Here is a 17,569-nt window from a genome sequence, read left to right as displayed (position 1 = left end):
GTAGGTGTGCTTCAGATGGTGATTACCTGGATCCGCAGTCTTGGCTCTGTCAGTTACTAGACACAGTCAAGTTATTATTTAATCTTACCATGACCTAATTCTTTTGACTGTAAAATGTAATAGCTCCTCATTAGAGTTGTATAGATTAAAAGTTAATCTCTGCTAAGCCCACAAAATACTATTAAACACATTAGGGATCAATAAACATAAGCCATTGTAATTAACAATGCTTACTCTGAATTCCATCTAGCCTGTTATTCAGTACTTGAAAATATTGGATCCTTACTATATATTCAGATACATGAGTTTTTCTCAAAGATTCTAAGGTCCCGAAGGACTGGGGGACGTTGGTTGGAGCATGCAGAATGCCTACCTTAGAATGTGACAAAGCAGTGTCCAGTACCTTACATAAATACTTTTTTGATAGCATATACTCCCGTTAACAGAATGACCTGGGTTTTCTAGGCATATACAACATCTTATTAATGTGGTGGTGCACGTTGCTGTTCATGATACAATACCATATTAATCAAATCCTGTTTTGAACTTTGCCATTTAAAAAACATACATGAACATTATCTGCTTATGCTTTTTCAGTAGCAAATCATCCTATAAAGAAATTGGAGACTCCTGATGAATATATTTGGAAAACATGCTTGAAATGCATGTCCTATTTTAACCAATGTATTTCTAAGCCTTACCACCATTTTTTCAAGTTCATTTTTAAGTATTTAATCTAAAGCCTTACCTGTTTAAAAAAAAAGTCTGTGTATATTACGATTTCACATTGGAATCTATCGCACACCTTGACATTTTAGGATACTATTGCTCATGAACACTTATCAGTATCCATAAGGAGAGGGGGTCACATCACTCAATCTAATACAATTTGCACAAAGAGGCCTGGAGAATGATTCTTTTGAGCAAATTCAGTGTTTTTACTTTATTTATGAAGGTACAGTTCCTTAGGCAGAGAGGAAGTAGAGAAGTAATAGGAGATTTCATGACATACTTTATTAAGCCATCCTCCATGTAAATATCAGCATAGAAGGACTGGTCATCGTTGACGATTCTCCCGCCCTTAATTAGAAGACGATCACTCTGGAAAAGAGGGAAAATATGAGTTATTGTCACAGTACCTAGGGGAAGAGCGTGTTACCAAGGTGTTCCCAACTCACTCTTTTAGACATCTAGCAAGAGCATCCTTGGTAAATGACCTCTGTGTGATCAGTGCAATAGAGACATTTAAAGTGATGCATTTGTTAGGCATCCAGTTCTAATTCAAATTATTCCAGTGTGCCACCTCCTGCATCTGAAAGCTGCCATTGTCATAGCTTTTAGAAGTATACATATATATTACCAATGTTGTCGTAATGAAGCACTCAGTTCATGTGACATCACAATTCTGTTAAATCACAAAGTTGTAAAATGTAAGAGAACCATTGCTGGGAAAAAGACAAAAAATTTATTGTACTTACTTAACTCAGGAGGGGGAAATTATGTATAATTTAGATTTTGCTTCATTATAGTTAGTATTTCTTAACATTCTCTTAACCCATTTCATTTTTTCCATTTCAGTATCCATGATACATAGTATTGAGTTTCATAAGGACATTTTTCATACAACTATATGATGCACTCTGACCATAAATGAATGTACTCCCTATTGCTTTAATCATGAGAAAAATAGTCTTTTTAAAAACTACGACTTAGATGAAATTTAAGAGTGATTCAGCATGGCACAATGAAAATATGCTCTATGGCTAGCCACAAAATACACGTCTATGTTTTGTACATCAGAGGAACATTAAATCGATGTCAGTACTGAAGATCATAGAGTGAATGAATGGATATGAACTACAAGGTTATGAATGGAGATGGAGCACAAGGTTATGAATGGAGTACAAGTTTGTAAGCCGTGCCTTTGTTGAGCCATGGACAAGCACCAATTATCAGCAAAGAGGCAACTGCTCTCTGAGCAGTCTTCCTTGATGTCCCACACAAGAAGAGCAGGAGTGGATCCATGTAGAATCAACACTACTGAGAGCACATCACTGGACACTCTTCAGATCAGATAGTAATTACATAAATCCTTTCTGACTTAATGATGAGTAATCTAAACAAAGTCCAAAAACAAATGCTAGATGTGTTGGAGGTTTGCCGGGAGAGAGTAGGGCCCCTGATCCATGGGTTATAAGAGGTGCTGTTTATTCTTATTTGTTCTTATTTATTTTTATTATTTGTTTTTATCATGCAGAGCATAAATACGAAGAGTTGAACTAACAGATCACAAAGCTATACTTTCCCTGAGAGCTCTTCAGCTGGCTCTGCATTTTCCCACAACAACCATTTGACTCATTTTATTCACATATACAAGGGCTACACTATAAAGGGAAGCCTAGGAAAAGTATTTGACACTAACAATTTGAAAGGTAATAAGACTGATATCAAGGTATGTAAAAGCAATAAAGAATGGAACGACTGGTCATTCCCAACAGGTTAAACCAATTATTTTTGTACACACAAAACAATGCTTGTTATGAACTCAAGGGCAAGTCTCACAGATACACATGTGATAGGATCAAAACCCAAAGGTATGAACAAAGCCAACATGTTAGAGCTATCTTCAACAAAGCATATATGAGTTGTAGGTTCTTATTTTCTATTCCTGGCACTGAGGTATCTAAGTATCCATAGTCTAGTTAAGAATGTCCAATCTTTATCATATAATGATAATCATGGAGAATTAGGATATTTCCAGAGCTTTCTGGGATAATCTGGAAGGTATTTGTGGTTTGAAATATTATAGGCTCAGATATTTGAACACTTGGTTCCCAGTTGGTGGTGACATGGTACAGCCTTATTAGAGGAAGTATGTCACTCGGGGTGGGATTTCAGAGTTTACAGACTTGCCCTATTTCCACTTTGTTCTTTCTTCGTTGTTTTTGCTATTGAAGATGTGATCTATCAGCTTCTTGTACTGCTGCCTGCTGCCATGTCTCTTCTACCATTATGAAGCCTCCCTCTGGAACTGTAAGCCTAAATAAACTCTTTCTTCCATAAGTTACCTTTCTCCATGGCATTTTATTACAGCAACAGAAAAGTAACTGCTTCAGTGTCTATAATCAAATGGAGTCTGACATCAGGGGGATTGGTTATGGCGGACTGCTTAGCCACCAAGGCCTAAGTACTTCCGTTTCTTGCAGGCCAGAGTGGTCTGGGTGGCCTGCTGGTCAGCTTGAATCCAGTCGTGTTCCTACTACTACTGTGAGAGTTCCATGGATCACTTCCATAGGTTAGGATTTACCCTCTCATAAATTCCATGGCTTGTTTATTTTTGTTTTTCCATTAGCACAGAGTGGATATAAACAATACCTATTTTACTGCCTTGGTCTGTCTTCAGAAAGGGGAATGACAGCAGAGAGGGGAACCTAGCACATATCATAACACATGTAATCTCAGTCCTATTTATTCTTTTATTATTGTATTTGTGTTACTTCCTCTAAAAGCCTTTTGGAGTACCATATGTTCAAGACAGATTCAAGTTCCTGTTTTCTAAACAGGGAGCTACACAAAGAGTGTTTTCCTCTAAGCAATAAGAGTAAGGCAGTTATAGGTGCAAGCAAATCGATGTCTCTTGGCACCACATTGATCCTCCATCCCCAGGTACTGTACCAAAAATAGTAACATCTTGTTACCAGGGGCAGGACACTCTTCTCTGATACCGAACCTAACCGTTGTGATGTTTAAACTGCAGGTCAGTTCTCTGCGGTAGGTAACTTTAGCAATCCATTAACTTCCAGCCTCTGCTTATAAATCAGTGCATTAGACCTGCCCCTTATGGCCCAAAAGTGTTAATGCAGTTTATCAAGGGAATTGATTTATGATGTCAGGTAGCAAGGGCTTGTAAAATGTGGTAAAAGTCTAGCCTTTCCCTTCACTGGGGTATAGTAATGATTAGAGAAACTAAAGATTTTAAGTTTGTGAAATTGAAAATTGAGAGAAGGCAGTAAGGGAGGGGAAGGAGAAAAAAATATAAAATGAACCTTTAAAGATGCCAAGAACAAGAATGAGTGGACTGATTGCTAATTCAAATTAGGATAAAGAAAAAAATGGTAAAATCTGGCCCTCAAGCCGAATGGACGGATGTGTTTGGCATGTTAGCTTTCTCCTGTAGTTTTTGATATAAAGGATGTCCATTTACATCTCCATCTGAGGCAAGGAAGACATATCCAGGTGAAGCCAGAGTCTTCCACAGACCCCTTTCCGAAAGTCATTGGGTCAGCCAGAGAGCAGTCCTTAACTCCTGTGCATTCTGTACTCTGCAGGTTCCCTGCTGCTCAGGATAAGCACCACAGTCCCAAGAAGAGAGAAGGAACACATAAGAAGGACAACGCCTTTTCCAAAGTCAAGTCTCTTGTGACCTGGACTCAAATCACAAAAACAGACTTCGATCTTTTGTGGAGATCCACTATCCTTTGATGGTGTAGATGAAGGCACAGGTGGTTATTTCAAATAAATTCCCATCTGGCCAATTAGATAAACACTCTGACCCTTAAGAATAGATCAGGATGGGTAAACGAGATGGATGAAATCTTGTTGATGCTTTTTGCCAAAGCAGCAGCATTCAGAACAGAAAGAGGAAGCCTGGCTTTCTAAGATAGTCCTGTTGACTCGTGGGGGTGGGTGGGGCAGAGTGGGAGGTTCAGGAATTGGTACCAGTGAGGCTCTAGGCATAGAGAGTCCTCAGCCTGTCTCTGAGTGAACACAGTTCCTTGAGAGAGGCTTAACAATACCTGGATTTGGACAAGGGACTTTACCTCTCTGGAGCCCAGGGCACTTTGTGTAATAAGGAAAATAATGTCATTTTCTAGGGTTCTGGTGAGGATTTGGGAGTACACATGTGAAGCACTGTACTCTGCTTGAACACTAAGTTCTCAGTGAATGTGAGCAATTATCATTGTATTATCCCTCACACTGCAAAGCTCCTACTGTAACTAAGAATCGAGCAAACACTTTGTTAGTCAAAATATAACAGACCTTTCCATAAAGGGAATTTCAGAGTCCCTAGATCCAAGTCTGCCCTCAGCAACTGTTCTGTGTTCCTCCCAAGGTCAGCCAAGGCTTCTCCTCCTAAACCCACCCCCACACGGCAAGTTCCCAAGGCCCTTCCAGGTCATTCTTCCTCTGAGAAGGTAGCAGTCTACTGTCTTCCAGCAGGAACTGAGTGAGGGTGAGCCCTTAAAACTGCTCCACACCCAGGCTCTTCACCCAGCACGTGAATCTGTTTCCAGGACCCTGGGTGGCAATCACGACTTTGAGACAGAGGGAGAAATCTCCAAATGAAGATAAACTCTCATGAGCAGTGCAGGTTCTTAGGTCAGAGGCCTCCATGAGTTAGGGCACAGTTTGACAAGGTAAACCCATCTCAAACTCCCAAACTGGTACTGATACACTTCTCAAACCCACTCTTATCATCTAAACCCACAAAGAACCACAGAGGCTTGCTGGATGCAAATGAGAGATTCCTTTCAAAATGCAGCCCCCTATGCATAATACACAACACATGGGAAGCAAAGTTTTCATTTTATCGCCTTGGGTTTGTCCCTAGATGGATGAAAATGGGAGAAGAGAAAGTGTGAAGGAGACAGTAGCTAGCAGCGGTGTGAACCAGGCATGGTGGCCGCTCAGCCACGGGGACGAGAACATCAAAGGCAGGCATGTGCATTCCTCTCTCATGGGAATTACACCTTAACCATTTTAAAGATGTCATTATCAAAGGCCTTGGTGAGTGATGGGGTCTGTCCTGGGTCACAGTGGACAGGGGAATGAACTATAGATGGCTCTTTAATCCTAGCTCCCTGATAACAGTCAGTCTTCTACAGGAGTCTAGACAGGGATAAGCTCAAGTGGATGGTCAGGCAGGGTAAAGGAACACAGAGGGGAAGGGCAGGAGGAGAACCAGGAGACATTCCCAATCTTGTAGGTCAGCCGGGTCTGTAAAGGCCCTTCATGACACTTGACATACCCCGGGCTACAATACATTCAAAGCCCCAAGTAGTGAGCCTAGGGATACATGCAATTAAAACGATAGAGTTCCAACTGTAATCTCCTGCCTTGAAGAAAGCTAAAAAAAGATGACCTCCTTTGACTCTGTCACGTCAAAGATTGTTAAGAGTAAGGAAAGTATTAAAAAGAGACTAGTGCCAGGTTGAGACTTGTCCCTTGGTCTAAAAGGGACCTGTTGTAACAACAAGAATTCCAACCTTGGAGGTGGCAAGATGGTTCCGTTGGTAAAAATGCCACCAAGCCTGGAATGCTGAATTCAATCCACATGGTGGATGGAGGACAGACTCCCTAAAATTATACTCTGACCTCTGTATGCATATGCCCCTTCCCCCACAATATGCCCCCAAACACATACAAATGCATGGAGAAATAAACATATCTTTAAATTTTATTTATTTGGTTGTTTTTGGTTTTGTTTTGATTTTTCGAGACAAGGTCTTTCTACATAACCCTGGCTGTTGTAGAACTCACTACACGAAAGGCTTGCCTCAAACTCAGAGATCTGCCTGTGTCTGCCTCCTAAGTGCTGAGATTAAAAGCTGGCACGGCCTGGCAATTAATGAGTGTGTGTGTGTGTGTGTGTGTGTGTGTGTGTGTGTGTGTGTGTGTGTGTGCACTGAAACACAGACCAGCCTAACACAGGTCTACACAAACCAAACCGTGCTGATAAGAATATGCATTAACGTGGGCACGCAAGAGCAGAGTCAAAAGTAAGATGACAGGGACTTCTCAGATGTTAGGCAGTTCCTTAGAGAGACAAGATTATTGGGGCTAATCTTAGAGTCAGAAGCTTGAGGGGACAGGGGTAGGGGGCAGAGTAGAGAATAAGTATCGTTTATCAGTAAATTAGGTATTTCAAGTCAGACAGAAGGGGGTAACATGGCATAGCCTCTGTATGGCATTTGGTTGGGGGAAACTGGAAAAGTTGCTCTCTGGATAGACACAAGAACCAACTGTACTTTACAGAGCTGCACAGAAGTCAGGGGGCTGCAAAGCAAGGGCTGCCTTCACGTCCTGGCCACTGTGTCAGTGTGTGACCTTAGCCATGGGATTTCATCTGTCCCTGAGCATCAGCCCGTGGACTGGACGAAGCATCCATCTCTTTGAAGGCACATTCGTGTCTACAGAGCACAGAGAAGAATGCTTACCTCATGGGCAGCCATGAGGACTAAAGGCAGGGTTGAGCATGGCTGGTCCGTAAGTGGGAGCTTTACAAATATGAGTGCACTTTCTGTGCTATGACTTCTGCTCTCTCACTTTCATTATATAGACGCCAATCTAAGCTGTGTGGCTACTTTACTGTCCGCTTGACACAATCTGGCGTCATCTGGGAAGAGGGAACTTTAGTTGAGAAAATGCCTCCATCAGATTGGCCTGCGGATCGTTTTTCTTTTCTTTTCTTTTTTTTTTTTTTTTTTGGAGTAATGATTGGTGTAGAAGGGTTCAGCTCACAGTGGGAGGTGCCACCCCTGGACTGGTGATCCTGGGAGGTGTAACAAAGACGGCTAAACCGGAGCCACCAGGGACAGCAAGTCAGAAAGCAGATTTCCTCCATGGCTTGCCTTCAGGTTTCTGCCTCAGTTCCTGCCCTGCCTTGCTCAATGACAGACTGGGACATGGACGTGTAAATTAACCCTTTCCAGGACAAGATGCTTTTGGTCATGGTGTTCATCACAGCAATAGTAAACAAACTAGGACAAAAGCCAAAGCCGCACAAAGTTAGCCCAAAGATAAAGTAGCTATTTTCAGTATACCAAACCCTCTAAGAAGCACATGCTCTTGGGGTATACTGTAAAGTCCAGGAAGGACCAAAGAATAACAGAACTTTGAAGACCGACTCCATGTCATCTCTGCTCTGGATTTTACATGGTTTCCCCATAGACTTTGTGATGATTGATTTGACTGTCAGCCTCATAAGATCTAGAGTCAACCGACAGACACGTTTGGATGGGTCTTTGAGAATTAGCAGGAAAGAGTAACTGAACAATTAGCCAAAAGGAAAGGGAAACACATTCTCACGGACCACGCAGACACAAAGATACCCAAGAAACGAGTCAGTCCTGCTTGCCTGCCTGCCTTTGTTTCTTGCTATCGAATGCATCTTCCTTTGCTGCAGCTGCTGCCACCTCAACCGCTTTCATCCTATGCTCCCATTAGACTCAGAGTCTTCATCCTTCCAATGCGAACTGAAGAGCAGAGACTGTCATGGACTCTCCTAGATCTTCAGTTCGTGATTAGACTGCTGAGAAGCTCTGGGGTTTTCAGCCATCCCCATGGGCAGACTACACAGCCCTTATTGTGTAAGACATTCTAGAACCACCTCCTTTTATAACATAAGCACATCCCAGTGGTTTTGTTCTTCCAGAGAATCTCAAACCCTTATACTATAGGTAAAATCTCTCTCTCTCTCTCTCTCTCTCTCTCTCTCTCTCTCTCTCTCTCTCTCTCTCTCTCTCCCTATCCCCTCCCTCCTTCCCTTTCTCTTCCTGTCTCTCCCTCCCCCTCCCTTCCTCCTGCCTTCTCTCCCTCTCTCCTTCCCTCTCTCCCTCTCTCATGTGTCTGTTCTATGAAGAAGGGCTGAGCTCCTATTCAGTAGAATCTAGTGTCCTGGCAGCATTCTGCCTACATCATCAGGAGACAAACGTGAAAATTCATCTTTGGCCTTGATTCTAAGGTTCTAAGGACAAACAAGTGTATTAAATCAGTTCTGAAACATAGGATTTACATGGCAACTAGCCAGGATGCTTGTTGTCAGGTGTAGGCAGAAATGACGATAAAACAGTAATAAAAGTAACTCGAGAGCTTAAGTAAGAATGCAGAGTCAAAACAAAACAAAAAAAAAGTACAAACAGTGAGAGGGTCAGTGGGTTGGAGTGTGGGGAGGGATGAGTTGGTATAGAGTGGTACACCAGAGCTTTCTAGGCTGGTGAAACTCTCTGAGATGATGCTGTAATGGTGGCCAAGCAACGCTGAGCACACACAGACTCCTGATAGAGTGTGGGCTGCTGTCAACCGGGTATCGGTGCTGGTTCCTCATCTGGGGTAATGTGCCCAGCCAACTGCGAGCACTTCAAGGGAAGTTTTCCCTACAATCTTAAAGCTAGTCTAAACAGCAAACTCTTACAGAGAGAGAGAGAGAGAGAGAGAGAGACAGAGACAGAGACAGAGAGAGACAGAGAGAGAGACAGAGACAAAGACACAGAGAGAGAGATCTGTTTTGCAGAGATCAGAGAACCCCCAGGGGTCTTGTCTGACATGAATCTGGAGGAAAGTAACTGATCTGAACACACAGGTGTAGTCAGAACAAACTCGAATTGGAGTTGGAAAGCATTAATTAATAGTAGTATTACTGTGACAACATTTACTAGAAACTTCTTATATGTCAAACTGGTCATAAGTTTATGGACCATTCCAATGAACTGATGTAGTTAACTCACAGTCTGACATCATATAACCAGTCAATGGAGAATCAGTGGTTAAAACATAAGAAACGTATTGAAGTGGGAAACTGAGGACTTGAGGTGAACCCCTAATATGAAGGGTACTCAAACAGGGGCCCGGGATGGGAGACAATCACTTAGGGAGTTCAACGTTTATTCTGTGAATAATAAAAATTTTTTTGAGAAAAAAATGTATGAAATTTAATCCCAGACTGTAAAATGTAGAAAGAATTAAGTTGACAGAATGGCCATGCTGGAGATAAAGTACCTACCTGGAAAACAGCAGCAAATGGGAGGATAAAAGACAGAAGCAGCTTTAGCACTCATGGAGAGAGCAGGAAGAAGAAGAACCGCTCAGTCAGAATTATTCAGGAGAGCTTAACAATGGGACTGTCTGACACCGTGTGGACCTGGGCTAAGAAAATCCGGTGGGTGCGCACACCCAGGGCCTGCCAACAACAGGAGCCTGGACCTCATCTCCAGCCAGGTGCACGGGTGCAGACAAGGAAGGGGTCCCTAGCACCAGAGTTCAAGGACTGCACAGCAAGGTGCTGTACTCTCTCCTGGATACATTCAGCGTCTCAGCTCCTGCAGGAAGAAATCAAGGGGAAGGAAACCCTGACTTCCCTGCTGCTTTCTTGCCAAATTCCTACCGGTACCATGTGAATAAAATATAATTAGAGGCCAAAGGCAGCAGAGTCTATCAATGCAAATCATAGAGGGCTTGGAGGACAGGGAAGCAAGAGAACAAGTAACATCCAACAGTGAGCCATGATTTAATAAACTATGATACAACCACCGCGCGCGACTTACTGTAGTGACTATTTTATCAATATTTGGGGGATTTTATTTGTTTTGTTTTTTTTCAATACTGGAAACATGACAAGAGCCTTCAGCATGCTATGTAAATGATTTACTCCTGAGCTGCGTCCTATCTCCAAGGCTATCTGACATTTATTTATTAAGTTGTTATTTATTTATCTTTTAGACTTAATTATTTTGGTGCCAAAGATATTTTTAAAAAGCAGGTTAAATTTGTGTTTGAGCTAAAGAAATACCCAAAACAACTACACTACAGATTGATGGGCAAAATAGGATGTAATTCTTGTCTAAATGCACAAAATCATGAAATGTACACATGTGGATTAGTTCAGATTTAGGGCGGGTCTTCCCACCTGAAATGATCTGGATTTAGAGTGAGTCTTGTGACCGCAAATACTTCAATCAAGAAAAACTCCTTACAGGTGTGCCCAGCTGCTAGGGTTTTAGTTAGTCCCAGATGTAATCAAATTACAACCAAGATTAGCCATCACAATATGCTTCTGGTGTTTTGTGTGGACAGGAGAAAGACCTTGAGGAGTAAACAGATTGTTAACACAATGATGGCAAGAGGATGGGTTGCCGAAGGCAGCACGGGAAATTCTAAAAACTCTCTACTTAAGAACTTACACTACTTCCTTGCAAAATGTACAAGGCATTTTATAACTTTTGGAAGAGATTTCAAAGGGGAAATCACGGAATGGATAAAGACTGAAGTGATTGTTATGGACCATGGAGATGGATTTAAAATGACATAGCATATTATTGAGGAAAGTCTGACCCCTAAAGAGCTGAAGAAAAGGGGAGGGATGTACAAAGGCTCATCACACTTCAAAACACAATTCCCAGGGGCGACCCATTAATAAAAGCGTGTGTGTGTGTGTGTGTGTGTGTGTGTGTGTGTGCATGTTTGTGTGTGTGTGTGCATGCGCATGTAATGAAACAATGAGATGCAAGTGAGATGCAGGACTGAAGAATAATTTTGAGGCACTGGCCAACCAAATAGACACGCAGCAGAAATAGGGGCCTGGGATTTAGGAAAATCCCAGCCATTAATGGATGGACTTGAGTTAAAATCATACTAGAAATTCCTAAGTCCATAGAAAGACAATAAAAGACTACAGATCCCCAGGAATCAAAAACCAAAGAATTGTGGCTCCAGCACGTGATGTCTTGTCTCTGCTGGTGTGTGAATGAGCACTCCCCACCCTTTATGAGGCAGTTCTCTTTAATCATTTCTGACTGACAGCTAGCTTTGACTGGATCTTTACAGTGACAGGGAAGCCTAATGAATTCTCTACCGATTGCTTTTCAGAAACAAGAAACCTTTTCACTAAGATCTGAAAGCCAGCCAACATGTAATTCCCAGAAGCAAAATGCAGGCTTGGGCCTTGGAATATGTGAGTGGCACCTTCAAATGACAGGCGATTGCGCCCAGCAATTAGTAGAGGCCACATGGATCCTTTTCCAAGTCTGAGATTGTATTTTAAAAGTTGGTCAGGGCTTCCTGGGAATTGTGGTTAAAAGCATGCAGCCACTGACTTATGCAACCCCCTAAAACTGTCCCATGGTGGACACGTGTTATAGAAGCACAGCTTGCATTGTTCCAGCTCCCACCAGGGAGTGGGTCCTGCAAGAGAGGGTGTTGGAGAAAAGCACCCTTTTACAGACCAGAGATGGGCTCAAACTGTAACTTGTCCAGACCTGACTGTTCTGAACAGGAGGACCAAGAAGGGTCCCTGTCTTCTTCACAGGCCAAGGGCCCCAAGCCCTGAGTCTGAGCTAGGGCAGCCTGACAGAGGAAGGAGGAGGAACCTTACAGAAAATGATTGGTGCGCCCAAAAGACTTCTGTGAACCTAGATTCTGGATACAGAAGACAATCGACAAACATGGCATCCTTTAAAATCACATCTTTAAAATTCACGTCTCAGGATACAAACCATCAGTCTTGTTGCTTACCTGCCTCTCCTTCCCTCTGTTCTCAAAGAAAGCTGACTTTTTGCCTCCCACCCCCACTTCTTCCTATTAAAATTTGGTTCAGTTCAGTAAATAAGTAAGTCTTAACTATTTTATAATAAGGACCACGTCACACTTCTTATGAAGAAACTTAGGGTAGGAAGGCAGCTCATGTTTTCTCTGATCTTTTCTTGACAAAACAGATTATGGTCATGAGTAATTCTCTTGGTCACAGCCTTCCATCTGGCTGAAAAACCTACATCCCCACAACCCTGTTTTCACTAGCAAGGGGCCTATTAAAGCAGCAGCCATTTTGACTCACCGACCCCAAACTTCCCCAAGTTATATTGACAGGGAAAATTACAAATGCCTTGAGAACAAGGGAGGCCTGGACCGAAATGAACTCTTGAAGCAGATACAAATGGGGCCCCACTTAAAAACCAATCAGAATTTGTAGCAAAGCTTTCTTTATCTTTATCTAGCTTCTCAGGCTTTAGGAACAAGTGGCAATTTCTGCAGTGCACTCAGAACTGCTTCCTATTGTCCAGGGACATGCCAACACTACAGGAATATGCTCCCCATGTTTAAATACAAGCAACTTCATCCATACCCACAAAGACAGTGACAATGTTCTGTGTTCCTACCAACCTTTTGGAATTGTTCTACAGTAAGCCCTTGTGATGTGCATCTGCCCAGAAATGTTCAGGTTCAAGTTAACAGCTGCCAACCTTCTATGCCCATCTAAGGACAAAAGGTAGACACTGTAAGCTGCGTTGAATTGTGTCTAAAATGATAGCCAAGTACCACAGACACATGTCTGTTAGTACTGCCCTATGCTCCTCTCCCCTACCCCCCACCCCCCACCCCAGTACTCCCAAGTCTTCCTCTTCCCTTCCTTATCTCACTCCTAAGGGTAGCCCAAGCAAGGCTTTGTTCTGACAGCAGGGAACCACACAGATGCATTACTAATAGGCTTCCTTATGCCATTTTCATACAGATATATCAAGTGCTTTGTTCTAATTTGTCCCCTCCCCCCACTGCTCTACATGGGCTCCCTGGCTCCCTCTGGGTGTTTCCCTTCTCGAAATAGTTCCCCCTTCAGTCTTCATGGTTAATCCTGTGTCCTTGCTGCTCTAACCCAATTAACCTCGGAGAGCGGTTATAGCCTAGTGGTAAGACAGCAAACAGCAACCACAAGCAAACTTCAGCCACTGTGATGATTTAAAGGGGCAAGAACGAACAAGGGACTAGATGGAAAGTATAATCTCACTCAAGAGTAGGGACATTTAAAGAGAAGAGAGGAGACGGCAGAGGTAAGAGTGTGGGTGCTGCAGGACATTTGATTCCACTGTGACACCCTGAGTCTGTGTTAATAAAGTTAACCTTTAATCAGGGGGTGGAGCCAGCTACAGCCGATCTGAAGCAGCCATAGAGAAGCCAGGACTATGCATAGAGAAGACACACAGGAAGGAGTAGGGAGGGACTGAGAGACTGCAAAGTCTCTTCGATCAAGTGTGGAGAGGAGGTCCTCCACCCCTTTGATCTACCAGATTTTTATTACAATATGTGACTCCCGAGTTTTTATTGATAGCCAATACAGCAACTTAGGCAAATACAACATCTACACTTTTTGCTAAGTTTTCCAAGAAGGTCCATATGAGAAGTTGTCAGTAAAGAAAGTTTTGAATGGTGGAGTCTTAGGGGAAAAAAAATCCCATGTTCACTTTGAGACAACAGCAAATACAGATGCTGTAAGCTAGAGGCCAGCATGTGGTCAAGGACAGGCAGGATGAGAGGACAAGTCACCACAAGGCGGTGGCAGCGAGAGGCACATGTAGCTTCGGGAGCCAGGGCCTCAGTTGGTTTTATTTGTGGTAGCACAGAGGACATTTCAACAAGGTAGCCACTTGGCCTGGTGTACATGTTAAAGGGGAGTTGTGATTACCTGTGGAGAATAAATTTAGGGGTGAGCACAATGGAGACCGTGGGAGTTCTTACAGTAGAGCAATGGGCTTGAGCTGGGGTGGAGCCAAGGAGGAACAACAGTGCCAAGGGTCGGAATTCAAGAATTTAAGGCAGAGGTCAAGGCAACAGGTAGACCAGGCAAGCCTAGCACAGGCAGGCAAGCATCTGCAGGCCACACTGGAGGGAGTGCAGCATGTCTGTTTTCTACTTTTTTCTTGCTTTTCATTGGCCGCAATATTGATCATCTTATTACTTCAATAAGAGTAAAATATATCCTAAAATTAATTGAAATATTTCTAAATTATGTTATGGGAAAACCTGGTCTAAAGCTATTTAGGAGACCTCTGTATGGATTTGGTTTCTTGCTTTAGAAAAGGTAAGCAGAGTGGGTAATTCATTCTCTTTTGGAGGGTCAGATTTCTTCAGGGTCAGGGATCTGTCACCAGGAACGAAAATTCTTTATTACATGTAGATACTTATCCCCTCGTTTTTTCTTTGGAAGCATAAACTCTAGAGAAACATAACTACATTGTCTTCTTATATTCCCCATCACAATTTTTACCCTGAAATCAGAAGCCAAACTTGTCAAACCTCTGATCTGGGTTCAAGGTCACTGAGGCCCTGGGGCTGTTTGCCTCTTTCTCCCCTGGTAAGTAAGGACTCCTCAGGGCCTGGTTAACTCTCTCACTGGGAAGGAGAACAGTGTATCAATGAAGACTTAAAATCAGACAACAAGGTAAATTTGGGTTGTAGTGGGATTGACATGGAGACTTATTATTAATTATAAAAGCATGGCCTTAGCTTAGGCTTGTTCCTGACTAGTTCTTATAATTTAAATTAACCCACATTTATTAATCTGTGCTTTTCCTACAAGGTTCATTACCTCATCTCCCTACCGTTCATCCTTCTTTCTCCTGTCTGTCTGGCAACTCCATCGTTATTTCTTCCCAGAGTTCTCTCTCTGCTCTGAAGTCCCAACTCTACCTCTTACCTAACTAATGGCCATTCAGCTTTTTTTGTTTGTTTGCTTTTCGAGACAGGGTTTCTCTGTGGCTTTGGAGGGTGCCCTGGAACTCACTCTGTAGACCAGGCTGGCCTCGAACTCCCAGAGATCCACCTGCCTCTGCCTCCTGAGTGCTGGAATTGATGGTGTGCGCAACCACTGCCCAGCTCCTTTAGGCTTTTTAATACACAGATTACAGCAATACATTTTCACACAGTGCATACAAATATCCTACAACATTGGGCCTTGTTACATCAGTAATCATAGGCTTTTGATTTTCTGAGCCTCAGCTCCCTCATCTCTGAAGTAAGACCAAGAGTAACTATATCCAGGCATCCTTCAAGGTTGGAATACGATTCCATCTCTAAATTCATAGTCTAGAGCGGTATCATTTCTTATAAATAAGGATTATTATCACAAGATAAGTTTTCAAATATTTAAGTTCTCTGCCTTTTACCTTCACCCTGTGCGACCCTGTGAGGACTGTAGGGCCAGCAAGTCCCTTTTGACTTGGTTCATCCTCTTTTTAAAGATCCTCTCTCTAAACACAATCATACTGTAAGGACTGGTGGTTAGGAAGCCAATGCGTGGATCTCCTTCAGGACAGTTTACATGCTACTAATACCGTCTTCTCCCCTAAAAAAAAAAAAGCATGAGAGAAATCCCCAAATTTAGCATGGGAGAATGCTATTTTAAAGAAAAAAAAAAAAAAGAGGCCAGGTGTGGTGGCTCACACCTTTAATCCTGGCAAAGGCCGAGGCAGGAGGATCTCTATGACTTGGAGGCCAGCCTAGTTTTTCCAGAACAGGCTGGGGATCTTACAAAGAGAAGCACTTCCTCGAAAACAACAAACAAAAAAAGAAGAAAAAAGTCTTACATTGCCTTTGGCAAATGACTTGACCTCGTTCTTGAACTGTTTTAAGTATATAAACAAAGGGGCTGGGATAACAGGAAATTTGTTTCCTGCCCATAACCAAGCAAAATAAGTTCTCCTGTGAATTTTTGTAGCAGAAAGGGTCTGTGATAGCCCACCAGGGAGGTACCGAAGGGTCTGTGATAGCCCACCAGGGAGGTACCGAAACATCAACCTAATGTATCTTCTTTGGGAATAATCCTGAATGAAGTCTGGAGAAGGATTACATCCAATTGCTTAAAAACCTTTAAGATCGCTGGAAGCTTCCCGTCTCTATCAGGCCACAGTTTAAATCTACTTTGTTGGATAAAGCAGAATTATCAATATCCCCACCCAAGTAATCTCATGACGATCTGGGGCGCAGGTCAGCTTTGAGAGAAAAGAGGGAATCGTTTCAAATACAGCTTTCCTGGGCAGAATAAAGGGAAAAGTGCAAACATGGAGAAAAGGGAAAATGAAAACCAGCTTCCAAGCTTATGGGTTAGGCTGGCGGGAAGAGGGGCGAGGAAGAGTCAGTCGCGTTCCCTTTCCAGCTGTGTGGCCTGAGCTTCCAGGACACTACACATTTCTACAGACACCAGAGCACTAAGAAAACAGAAAGGCAAGCAAAGGGTGGTGCTGAGGAAACACACATACTCATATAAGAAGTGAAAGGAATGGAGAAAAAAGGCATTTTCTGTGCTGTGGAGACCGAATTAGGGAAATTCCGGGCAAGGCTATGTATGATTCAAATCTTGTTCCTGAGACCTATGAGCTGAGGGACTCTCAGCAAATTCCCCTTCTCCTCACATTTGGTAGCTTTTCCTTTGACCTCAAATATATGTAAACCTAGAACTGAAAGTTAATGCCATTCCAGTTTTTATTAATACAAAATTCTTAGAAACAATCCAAACTTAAAAAAAAAGAGGATTAATTTAACTGGATTCCCCCAAGAGATGGGATAACTTATTAAGCAAGGGAAAACAATTTTATGGAAAATATTTAAAATAAGAAAAATGGTAATAGTGTATTATAGAAAGACTAAGGGACTTTAAAGAGCGTGACCAACATGCAGTGCTATTTTAATAAATGACACATACAAGGAAAAAGTTCCCAATGGATGGGCGTGCCAGTCAGGTTCCCAATGATGACTTCTTGCTAATTTCATTGTCACTTATGCTTATTGTATCTATATCGCTGATAAATTCTTCTATAACTACTTTTTGTGATATGGTAAAAATGTCTTAATTAAGTTTAAATGCTCAGTAATCTACAATGGGAAAAAAAAACTTGGTCTTTTGTTTTTTCACCTGTGATGACAAACCGGATTTTCTGAAATAGTTCTAAGGACACTTTGACTCCATCAAGTTTTCAGAGCTGGCTGCAGACCAAACCGCTCCAGAACCATGGCTACCATTCTGTGC

At 42.4% G+C, this 17,569-nt stretch overlaps 1 protein-coding gene across 3 annotated transcripts in view; it reads right to left on the bottom strand.

The window, feature by feature from the left end:
* Positions 1-17,569, bottom strand: part of Dpysl3 (dihydropyrimidinase like 3) — a 113,794-nt gene that overhangs the window by 34,712 nt on the left and 61,513 nt on the right. For 2 of the 3 annotated variants that reach the window (XM_040741860.1, XM_040741862.1), the window contains exon 2: positions 1,013-1,101. In XM_040741860.1, coding sequence (XP_040597794.1) covers positions 1,013-1,101 — 89 coding nt within the window. Of the gene's footprint in view, positions 1-1,012; positions 1,102-8,137; positions 8,336-17,569 lie in introns of those variants that run through there. The other variant, XM_040741863.1, reaches the window with a different exon arrangement.

The sequence above is a fragment of the Mesocricetus auratus genome, unplaced genomic scaffold (assembly GCF_017639785.1).
Source record: "Mesocricetus auratus isolate SY011 unplaced genomic scaffold, BCM_Maur_2.0 Super-Scaffold_6730, whole genome shotgun sequence".
In the NCBI taxonomy this organism is placed as follows: Eukaryota; Metazoa; Chordata; class Mammalia; order Rodentia; family Cricetidae; genus Mesocricetus; species Mesocricetus auratus.
This window is presented reverse-complemented; position numbering and strand designations above follow the sequence as displayed.